The following is a 12,634-nucleotide window of genomic DNA, read 5'->3' on the forward strand; positions in this document are numbered from 1 at the left end:
TAGCCTAGGGGTGTCATGACAAATATGCTCATTTTCTAGGTGCCGGCATTCAAGGCAGTTTGGAAACCACTGAGTTAATCTGAATCAGTCTCTTACCCCTGGAGACAAGCCCTAAACCACGGGTCCTCACATTTTTCCCCAAACTGGATATGTTACATTGTCACACAAATCTGAGTGAATTCTATAGAAGACTTACAGCTACTCCTCTCTCACAGGTAGCATTATTATTCCAAGCTCCTTCTAATATTTCAGGACAGCGGGAATTGATTAGAATTTCTCCTCTGCCTCATGCCCCCCCACTGAGCCTTCAGCTTTTATCTCTCAATGAAGTGTCTCTGACTAATTTCATCTCTGAATTTTTGGAACCTGGCACCCTGCTTCCTTTCCATCTTGTACTGTATGTTTTGTTAACATTTAACCCTTCTGGTGTCAGAAATGCAATAATCAAATCCCAGCTAGACACATAAGTAATGTACAGGTGCAAATACACCCACTACAAATACACCACAAACTATAGAATAACAGGAAAAAATAACAAATAAACATTTCTGCATGGTGATGAATGGGCTTTGGTATGTTATATACTGTATGCTTCATCACATATGATTTGGAAAAATTAATTCTCATGCACTATATTTAGATGACCAGATTGCAATACAGATTGCAGTAAAATAGATTGATGGTCCCTGTCACTATGTTCACTTGTAGCTCTATTTAGGCAGAAGTGTCAAGCACTCTTACAAGGCAGTATACAGCTCGGATGAGAGCATTGATTTTGGCTTACTGAAATGCACAGCAAGGCAAAGGGTTAACACAGAGCAGGATGAAAGCATGATAGTGATATATACCCACTCCTTTGTGTGCGCAGGTTAAAGCCCCCGATAGAGCTGGGCACTATCCCTTTAAGCAAATCTCTGGAGACTAGCACCGAGAATCATGTGATTACTGATTGATTGCAACACTGTTGGGATGTGGACGGGTAAAAGCAGCAAAAGCAGAGTAAGCAGAGGTGCATCCAGGAGAGAGGAATGTGTGCATTTCGGATGACACCCTACACTGCAGTGTTCTGGGACTGGAGCGCAGGGAGACACTGCTGCAGGACCTCTTGAAGGGCAATAGGGGTGATGCTCTGCACAGGAGATAATGCAGTATATGCCAATTACTGAGGATGCAGAACTGGATGACCACAGGCACATGGTACGTATCTACTGAATGCTTCCTGAATGCATTGTATTTACTGTATGTAAGTTATTTGACCCATGTACTGTGTAATGAAACTGTAATTGCATATACAGCACGTTGCATATAGACACATTAATATGCAAATTGCATACATTGGGCTGACAAGTGCTCTTACCTAAACTATAGATTATATCATGAAGACAGAGGAGACCCAGCACATGTCATAGTCATGACAGCTCAGACACATGTCCTGCCACAGTGTACCCGATAATAGATATTGCTTCACTTGGCGCTGAGAACTTGTGCTGCCCGCACTCATACAATGTCACCTGCTAATGTGAGCCTGCATTGATGATAAATAGCGATGTTGTGCTGCACCGTAAGATCTGACCGATCTTCCTCGCCTACAGTAGGAGTACTGTATTGTCCTTCATAGACACAGATTGCTTAGTGATACCTTATCAGGAGGTGTATATCAATCTACACAACACGGTTCTGTAGGACAACATGTTACTTACCGGTCTAACTAAAATATAATGGCCAGAAAGACAGTTAGGTGAGGACACATCTACATAATGTATATTCACAATCATCAGCGGTACAGTAGTGAGTGACACATAAGATCCAGGTACTGTATATGGGCACACAATGGCTGGATTGCAGTGTACAGGAGGCACCATGACCCCTGCTGCTGCTGCTGCTGCTGCTGTACACAGGGCAGATGAAGAGATACTAGTCAGTGACAGCACCCGGCCAGGTGACATGTGGGAACATGAGATAACTCACTCCTTTCTGCAGCTCTTATAGATTACACTGTGACGTCATCGCTCCCTGTATAGAAACTACATGCAGTGGCTGCCTGATGATTCAATACATTAACTGCAGTGCATAGTATTTGGCTGTGTCCTGGAATTCCCCCTTATTTGATTATATATTTATATTTATATATATATATATATATATATATATATATATATATATATATATATATATATATATATATATATATACTATATGTCTGCAGCAAATAGACTGCTTCCCTACACCATAAACATTGGTATTAGATTAATTCCATGTTTAATGCAACCCATAGCCTACACTGAGAATTTATGTATCTAATGGTCATTGTCACATTAAAACTATATTACTGTAATTTTAATTATCCTGCTTGCTTATTTGTGAGCCTACTGTTTAATTATTCATGGCACTAAAATCTGACAAGTCTGCAAATAATACTAAAAAACCTGACAAGCCCAGCATGCATCAGTGGTTGTTAGCATCTCAAAAGAAGGTTATTGTCTAATACAGCATGTATATCATTTAGACAGGAATAAATCTGGCCCATATTGACTTTAATATTGATTATGTCAGTTATTCCAGACTAAATGCACACAACATACAGTATATATGGAATATCAGTTACTTTTCAATTCACCTGTTCATGATATTACAAATGAAACTGGGCAAAAAATAAGAATACTCCATTTACAGACAATGTTCTGCACGTCATTACTCTCCAAACAGACATGTACGGTATAATGTATTCTGGGTTAATCCAGCTAAATGAGATGCGGTCAGCGCATGGCCCCTGCATACAGCTTTCACTTTGTCAAAATGTCAAACGTTCTATAGAACACTCCAGTTCTAGCATGTGATAAACAAGAACAACATATTCGTACATTTGAGTAAATTTGCTAATGTGCTAAGTAATCAGTGCCTAGTGACTGGAACTCATATATCCTGAGCATTAAAGATTATACATTAACACCAGTGTTTTACACACCAATAAAAATTGCAAATGTATTAGTGTTATGAATAGAGAATTATATGTACTGTACTTTGTAAATAATTTACAACCACGTTGTGCATTAATACAGAATCCATTTCTATAGTAGCAGTTGCTTAGGTTCCGTTGGGTATATAGAACTACGTTATTTGCAGCTTGATTGACACCCTTTATTCCTTGCAATCAGGGCCGGTGCAAGGCACCTAGGCGCCCTAGGCAAACCTAAAGGATACCGCCCCCCCCCCCCAAAAAAAAAACAACTTACACCACAACACTTCCCCTGCCACTGAGCAAACTGGGATCGCATAACAGAAAGGTTGATATAATTAGCCTAAAGGGGTGTAATAATAACAGAGAGGATGATATAATTCGCTCCCTGCATATCCCGCGGTGCTGGCTCCTCCAAGCCACCGTGGGGTCTGCCGCATTGGGAGTTACGCCACTGGCGTAGGGGAAGCCGGGTAGCAGCGGGCGCACATAGAAATGTATGGACAATCAGTGATTGGCTGAGAGCTCTCAGTCAGAGAGCTCTCAGCCAATCACTGGCTGTCCATTCATTTCTATGTGCAGGGTGGGTGCATGATTATACTATACTGGGCATTGGGCACACAGCTAGTCCCCCAGGTAGGTGCATGATTATACTGTACTGGGCAGTGGGCACACAGCTAGTCCCCCAGGTGGGTGCATGATTATACAGTATAATCATGCACCCACCTGGGGGACTAGCTGTGTGCCCACTGCCCAGTACAGTATAATCATGCACCCACCTGAGGACTAGCTGTGTACCCACTGCCCAGCTAGTCCCCCACACCAGCAGCTGCCTACTGTCTACAGACAGACAGTGATTATTTAATTTATTATTAATTCATTACAGGCAGCCATAGTGTTCACTCTAGAATTTTTTCAGGGCAGGGTGCTGACCAGGGGGAGGGCACATTTTTCAATCATGAGGGCACATTTTAATTTTAAATGATGCGCGATATATAGATAGATTAAAAAGTACACCATAATGCCTATCGCACGTCACACACTCATATTATACCATATGGCATCATTCCAATTACACGTTATGCCAGGGCTCAACAATTTGTAAAAAAAATAAGGTCAACAGGGACAGTGCACGCCAAAAAAATTACATCGCAATGCCTATTATAGTGTACATCACACACCCATTACATTGTGTACTACATGCAACCATCTTGTTACACCGGAGCTTCAAACATCAGCAAAATTGTGCCATAAATGAGCTTCAAAATTTCAAGCATTGTAATAGGGCTGGTCCCTCCCCACCAAATAACAAATTGCATGCACTGTAATAGGGTTGCCCCCCCAAAAAAAATCCAATCACTGTAATATCGCTGGACTATCCCCCAAAAAACTAAAACAAGCAAAATAATATGCCCCCCCCCCACAATTGCTTACAGCCCTCCTACCTTACCAGATTATTTCCCCCCCCCCCCCCAACTGCATTTACACAGAGGGGACTTAGACTGTCTGGGCTGGTAGACACGTGTTCTGAGACTTCCATATGGGCACAGATAGTATGGGCTGGGAGAGGAGGCGAGGTGGGCAGGTACCTGAGAGAGCCTGGTGACCGGCGTGTCAGCACAGCAGGGAGGAGGAGGGATGCATTCTGGAAGAGCTGACAGCCGCTCACATAAGAGGAGGTGAGCAGCATGTCAGCGGGGAGGAGGCATGCTTTTAGCCATAGCTATGGAGCGCTGGCTATGGAGAGTGCAGGGGCAGTGTCCACACGTTGGCTATGGAGTATGGAGACTGCAGGGGGGAGTGTCCACATGCTGCCGCCGCACGCCGCACAGTGCTGGCTATACAGCGTAGGCTATGGAGAGTGCAGGGGGAGTGTCCACACGCTGCTGCCCTCGGCGCTGGCTATGCAGCGCAGGCTACGGAGACTGTAGGGGGGAGTGTCAACACGCTGCCGCGCTCAGCAGCCGCACACACGCAATGTCAGCGGGCACCCTCCGGAGATCTACAACTTGTGTCCAGGCTCGAATTGAGGCTGACACTGGCCGGCGGGGGCTGGGGCGGCCGCCGCCCGCCTCCGACGTTTGCTGCCTGCTGCTGGAGCTGATGACTGGGCGGCGGGCGGCAGCCAGGGATGGGGAGTGGAGTGGGACTGACACTGTCAGTGTCAGCGGCAGCAAGGACCAAGGTACACGGGTGGGCGGGCGGACTCAGACGGGGGAGGATGAGACTCACCTAATAGCTGCTACGCTGGCTGCAGCTTCTATTTCAAAGTTCCTCTCCACTGCGGTAGCGTAGCTTCCTGCTGCTGCTGCTGCTTCTTCTTCCTCCTGCTGCTCACTACCGCCCTCCAGTGGCCGGCGCCCTAGGCAAATGCCTAACCTTGCCTAGTGGTGGCGCCGGCCCTGCTTGCAATAAGCAATGAAGTAAGTCCCTTCTACATCCCTTTTAATTCCATACAAGCCCCAAATTCTATAGAACTTAATCAGTGACAATACCCCTTCGTTACTTCAATATGGGACTTTAGAATTATTTTCCTATTTTATAGCATCTTAGTAATAATTCATCTCACCCTCACCTCTTCTAGAAACTATTTGTTTCTCAGAACCTTTCTTTATGTTCTTCTCTGTTACTTCAATATGGGACTTTAGAATTATTTTCCTATTTTATAGCATCTTAGTAATAATTCATCTCACCCTCACCTCTTCTAGAAACTATTTGTTTCTCAGAACCTTTCTTTATGTTCTTCTCTGTTATCTGAATAGGACTTACAATAATTGTATATGTAGATAGTGGCAGGTGCTCCATTAGTTTAGTAATACCATTCAGGTGCATGGGAGGAGGGGTAATACTGATATACATGATTTCCCCCAGCTCACTGAATGTTATAAGTAACCAGTCTTGAACACTACATGATAATAGAATTCAGAGATATTGGTTACATATATTTGTGCAAATTTATGTGTGAGCCCCCAAGCCGTCGTCAAGGCTTTTCTGTATATTGGGGGTCCCTAGCGCTATTTAAGCGCTAATTAATTGTACTTTGTACTTTTAATTTGAAAATATCAATTATTTTAATTATATTTATTGGATTTTTATGAAGTCCATTTGTTACAGAGTAACAGAGTAATGCTGCACATAGATATCAATAGCTGTACAGTTATTACTGTTGAAGAATTCATTTATAGCTAATTTTGCACTCATTGTTTGCTGAAAACATTTTCCTTTATCAAGCAGGGGCCATAGCTGTTAGTGATAGTTAAAACTTCCTACCTCTGTAGCACAGATACCATGCAAGAGAACCGCTTCAAACTCTGTGTGTTTGTTTCATAATTAGCATTAGACAAAGACTATGCCACAGGCAGTCCAGCTGGCAATCCACACATATATTATGTGATCATTTACAAATTTTTCAAGGACTCCACTTTTATGATAACTTTAGCAGACTAACATCCGCCGCCCATCTTTGACGTCTACCGCATTCTTACTAATCGCATATGCGCTTAGTAAAGCAAAGGACAACTCTTGTGATAAGAGCTGTCCTCTGTAAAGTGACGCCAGCCACAGGGCATGCTGGGAGGGATCCCTCACACAGCTCTGCGGAGAGAAGCCCATAGAATTCTATAGGGAAAAAGCTGACGAATCTGCATCGGTGCCCCGACGGAGGGGCTAAAGACTACGAAAATACAGTACAGTCCTGGATAACTGGGTTTTTACCCCATTTTTGGTTTAGAGCCTCCCATCCTATATAAGTGTTATTGCCATGTATCCCTAATTCCCAAGGAAAGCTCCCTGTTTTGAATATTTGCACCGTACAATGTCTCTATTCTATAATACCGTACACGCCGTAGGTCTTATTCTGAGTTTCTGCCTATGGCCGCGGCTTTATACCCTCTTTCATATACTAATGCACAATTGCCCGGACTAATATACAAATCTATGTGTGTGAAAGTGCAGGCCCATGCCGCACACTGGGCCTAATTCAGACCTGTTCACAGGGCTGAAAATTCCCATAGTCCACGTCCATGTTCAGATACAACCGAACCCTGGTACAATTTTGCTGTGTCAGCATGTCCAGAATATTTATAGACAATTAGGGGATCCGATAATTTTTAACAGATTATTGGGACACAAAGGTGAACTAAACAATATAACCCTGAAAATCACCTAAAATAAAAAATCCATAACATAAACCAACTAAAGAAGCTATTATCACTCTGTTATGTTATCATACTGTAGGTTAAGTACTGTATATGAGGAGTATAAATATGAGGAAAATGTACGTTCAGGGTCACAAAGGTGAAATAAATAATATAATTCTAAAAACCACCTAAAACACACAAAGAAGCCATAACATAAACCAGCTAAAGAAACTATTATCCATACTTGCCTACTTTCCATTTCACCGCTCCGGGAGAAGCCCGGAGAGGCAACACGTCAGGGGGGCAGGAGCAAGGCTGACATCACTTGGCCCCGCCCCCCATGCCGGGCTTAAATGACACGAAATGCAGCGATCGCGTCATTTTAGCCCCACCCCCTCTCCGCGGACCCTGCGATTTCAGGTAATTAAACCAGCGGGCAAGGGGGGATCTCCAGAATGCGGGAGACTTGCTCACCTTCCCGGGGACCAGGAGAAGGATCCGATTTCCGGGAGGCTCCTGGCCATTCCGGGAGGGTAGGCAAGCCTTCTATTATCACTCTGTTATGTTATCATACTGTAGGTTAAGTACTGTATATGGGGAGTATAAATATATGGAAAATGTACATCCCAGAGGTGAAATAAACAATATAACCCTATAAACCACCTAAAACACACACAAAAAAAGCCAGAACATAAACCAGCTAAAGAAGCTATTATCACTCTGTTATGTTATTATAGGTTAAGTTAGGTAGTGTATATGAGGAGTATAAATATAAGGAAAATGTAAGTTCAGGGTCACAAAGTGAAATCAGGACATCTGGGAAAAGGGGAACATTGAAGCCACATTAAAATAAACATTTCTAAATGTCTCCAACAACAGCTTTAATGGCAACAACCACGTTCCAGTGACGTTACGGTAGCTTATCATGATATTCTCATTTCCAGGTTCAGGATTAATGCTCCCTCCCTGTACTGAAGCAGCATGGGAACCTCCGTCTCGCTAGCAGTCTACATTGTCATCGAAGTGCTGATAGCCTTGGTTTCGGTGCTTGGTAATATACTGGTGATCTGGGCTGTGATCGTGAACCAAGCACTTCGAGACACCACTTTCTTTTTCATCGTCTCACTTGCTGTGGCTGATATCGCAGTAGGGGCACTGGTTATTCCTTTGGCCATTATAATTAGCATTGGACTGGAGACTGAGTTTTACAGCTGCCTTATGGTGGCCTGTATCGTGCTAATCCTGACGCAGAGCTCCATCCTTGCTTTACTAGCCATTGCCGTGGACAGGTATCTCCGAGTCAAGATCCCAACAAGGTTAGTACTTGAACTTATAACATTATACATGATTATTCTAAGCTTTTTCTAAAAAAAAAAAAAAATACAGTATTTGTATTTTATTAGCATGATGAACATATTCATATTTTCAGTAAATATGGCCAATTGTATATTCACTGTATTTGGCTAAAAAACATTAACTGAACTACTATAACCAATTAGCAGTTGTATTGTATCTGTGCAGCTTAGACAATGCATACAAGTGGTCTTGTATATAGGCAGAGTGAGTACTACCCTGGGCAGCATGAGCCTAGGAGATTGGCACACACATATGCACCTTTGCAGATTTGTATTGTTATGGCATTTAAACCGAATGCCTATTTTGCAAAGGCAATAGCTATAAACATGGGCATACGTGTGTATGGACTTATGCTTGTCGTAAGCCAAACACATATGCCACTGTGTCCTCCTGCACATATCTTGCAACAGTTCTGTCAGATGGTTGGAGTGATGCCCACTGCCATGCAGGTGTGTCAAGTGCTAACCTCACTCGCTACTTGTTCCCATCTTCATGTCTGCGATGACGCCTCTCTCGGCGGTCTTGGTACTCGGTTGGATACGCTCACGAAAGGAAAAGCCCTGTGGGTATAGATGGCCTCCACTGGTGTCAGTGGGGTGTCATCATTGACACTCTGAGCCTCACACTGCTTGCCCCTGTACTGCGAGTCACTGGGGTACAACATGATTTGAAATGCTTGAAAAGGGGAGGGGGCTCAGTAACACACAAAACAAACAGAATATGCTCAATGGTCATGACTTGTCCCACCAGTGAACCAGTGAACACAGTAATATGGAACCGGGTGTAGTGTAGTCTTTTATACCTACTACTATGGAGTCCCAACATACTCTCATGAGGTAATAGTTGAAGAACATAACAATACCAAAATACATACAACATGGTGTAGAAATACAGTACAGTGATGGGTAAACTACAGAGCAGGGTTTACCGACGGTCTACTTTTAATGGAGGCCTGACCATGCGCCCAAACCCAATGGTCCCAACACCAAACAATAACAATCCCTGTGGTCTAGTGCCGCTTTATGCACAATATAGATGGTGCCTAACCTGATGCGCCTATGGCCTGCTTAACCTAATGGGGGAACAATGGCGGCAAACAGCCTCGTGCCGATAGTAGTGATGTATATGGGGCCTGTGGCATAGCGCTGATGGTGGTTGTGTAGTGGGGACACAGTGGGGCCTGTGGCATAGCGCTGATGGTGGTTGTGTAGTGGGGACACAGTGGGGCCTGTGGCATAGCGCTGATGGTTGTTGTGTAGTGGGGACACAGTGGGGCCTGTGGCATAGCGCTGATGGTGGTTGTGTAGTGGGGACACAGTGGTGCCTGTGGCATAGCGCTGATGGTGGTTGTGTAGTGGGGACACAGTGGGGCCTGTGGCATAGCGCTGATGGTGGTTGTGTAGTGGGGACACAGTGGGGCCTGTGGCATAGCGCTGATGGTGGTTGTGTAGTGGGGACACAGTGGGGCCTGTGGCATAGCGCTGATGGTGGTTGTGTAGTGGGGACACAGTGGGGCCTGTGGCATAGCACTGATGGTGGTTGTGTAGTGGGGACACAGTGGGGCCTGTGGCATAGCGCTGATGGTGGTTGTGTAGTGGGGACACAGTGGGGCCTGTGGCATAGCGCTGATGGTGGTTGTGTAGTGGGGACACAGTGGGGCCTGTGGCATAGCGCTGATGGTGGTTGTGTAGTGGGGACACAGTGGGGCCTGTGGCATAGCGCTGATGGTGGTTGTGTAGTGGGGACACAGTGGGGCCTGCGGCATAGCGCTGATGGTGGTTGTGTAGTGGGGACACAGTGGGGCCTGTGGCATAGCGCTGATGGTGGTTGTGTAGTGGGGACACAGTGGGGCCTGCGGCATAGCGCTGATGGTGGTTGTGTAGTGGGGACACAGTGGGGCCTGTGGCATAGCGCTGATGGTGCTTTTATAGTATGAACATAATGGGCCTTGCAGCCTGATGCCAGAAAAACCCAAAACATTTCCTACAGCGGGCCACAAGCAGTGGCTCCAATAAGCCGCATCATGGCCTTAAGGACTTGGTACAGTGGCATGGCCTCATTGGCAGGCTGCATTACCCATGGATGATGCGCCCTACCATGTGGACGTGCCCAGTGATGCAGGGGGCTTCATCACTGTGGCAGCTTCCGATCACCGAACCACATGAGCGCATGCGCAGGCTTCCAGTGCTGGTTGGTATGGGGGAATTGGGGGATCCGACCAAGCCTTCCACAGTTGCAGCTTCGCATATACACACAATTTTGTCTATATTAGTAAACATAAATAGTGAATGCATTTTGAGGCCCAATTGTATATTCTACTTATATTCTATACGTATACATCAGCTGAGTGTGTGATACATTGCTATGAATAATTTAGCTCTTAATTGCAGTGTTAATAAACTGCTAATTGATATTATTTACTAACCGTAGTACACTTTGACTTCTCAGATTTATTTATTCTGAGAAGGAGCAGGTTTAGTTTTCTATTATTACTAATTTTTGCATTTAAAAGCCAAGTAGCTGTGGAAATTTACCATATGGATTCGCTGGGGGCTATCTTGGTAATTTGAAAGCCAGCTGTAACTGCCAATGCTTATGCATGTGAAACCAAATCCGCATTAAGCTACTATTTGTGCCGCTATAAGTGACGCAAAACACATAGGTCTGCTGCTTTCACAGGATCTGTATAGTTTTGCTCCACAAATTGGTGCTTTAAGGGCAGTATACTAGGATGGGGTGATAAAAACAACAACAGTTTTTCATGTCTGCAGAATGATTGTGGCTAATTAGATACCCCCCCCCCCCCCCCCAAGTATTAACAACAGCCATAAAGTATGTTTGCATCATGCATTCTTAAATTCTAAATAAAACGTTACCTTATGTGTCCCACCAGAACTCACTAAAGACTATTCCATGAATTATATCACCCTTTTTTTAATGAAAATGTCTTTCTTGCCGTTTGTGTCCCTTGTCTTGTTGAGAAGTCCTCTTATTATTAATAATTCTGCCTTCCTGAATACTATTAATGTGTCGTCATTACACTGCTATTCCCTTCTTTAACCTTTTGCAGTCCACATTTTTTTTGCAATTCAAACAGTCTGGTTTAAATGTTTCAATTAATGGTATTTTTTTATTAAATTCAAAATGGTCTACATTGAATGTTGAACGATGTTAATGTTTTTATTTTAAATTGGCTCACCATTGGATCTGCTACTAGCGCTAGGGCTGTTGAGCCTGACTAGACGTTGGACCTGAAGGGGTTAAGATGCACATATATTCAGCTCTTAAGGCCTATACAGAGGGGGTAGAAAATAACACCTTTCCTTATAAAACCAACATCCTACTAGCTTATTTCAACGGTTTAAGCAGTTCCTTGATAGTCCATGATCTTTAATAAGAGAGAGAGAGAGTGAGACTGAATCACAGATAACTTTTGGGAGTTTTCCATAGCAGTTGTGCAAATCACCCTTTACTTGATTGTCCAGCCTAGTCTACACTTCAAATGTTATTTTGGGGTAGGTGTGAAAAACTCAGTATTTACATGGCTATTTGCCTTTAATAAACAGGTGAATTGCAAATTGACATATAAAGTACTAACATAGTTGTACAAAATAAGGATATGAATACCTCTCACTATGGTTCGGACTCATAAAACCATTTTTTTTTGCAGTCAAACCTCCAAAAATGCTGCTTTCAGAGGTTTGGCTATACATTCCAGATCTGGGACCCAATGGGTAATGCCAAGATGGCATTACCTAATAGAGGCCTATGGGCTTCTTATCACATTCTGCCCTGAGATGCAGGACTGGTACAACCCAATCAGCAAAGGGATGCAAGGCAGGGAGGTGCAAGGCTGGAGAGGCGGTTTCCCTTCTCTGCAACCCTGCTGAAGTCCATGGTTGCTGTCACTGCGCCTGTAAGACAGTATAACAGTCAGCAGCTCCAGCAGCTAAACCCCCCCCCCCCCCAAGGTCCTGCAAAACAGGACTGAGGGGGTGGGGCTACACAGGACCAGGGCTGATTTATGTCAGCAGGAGAGGAGGAATTGCTTCAGATCAGGCTAAGCAGACGTTGTTAGGTAAGGGGACTGAGAAAGTGAGTGTTTGGGGGGGCATTATGTGTATAAGTGTCACTCCTGTGGCCATTATATATAATTGACACAACTACTGTGTACATTATGTGT

At 44.2% G+C, this 12,634-nt stretch overlaps 1 protein-coding gene across 1 annotated transcript in view; it reads left to right on the plus strand.

Annotated features, from left to right (window-relative positions):
* The first annotated feature begins 781 nt into the window (after nt 1-781).
* ADORA1 (adenosine A1 receptor) overlaps nt 782-12,634 on the plus strand; it is an 82,163-nt gene continuing 70,310 nt past the window's right edge. The window contains exons 1-2 of the mRNA XM_083172696.1: nt 782-1,197; nt 8,040-8,411. Coding sequence (XP_083028822.1) covers nt 8,077-8,411 — 335 coding nt within the window. The 5' untranslated portion in view covers nt 782-1,197; nt 8,040-8,076. The remainder of the gene's footprint in view (nt 1,198-8,039; nt 8,412-12,634) is intronic.

This window comes from Crinia signifera, chromosome 2 (genome assembly GCF_055691185.1).
Source record: "Crinia signifera chromosome 2, ASM5569118v1, whole genome shotgun sequence".
NCBI lineage: Eukaryota > Metazoa > Chordata > Amphibia > Anura > Myobatrachidae > Crinia > Crinia signifera.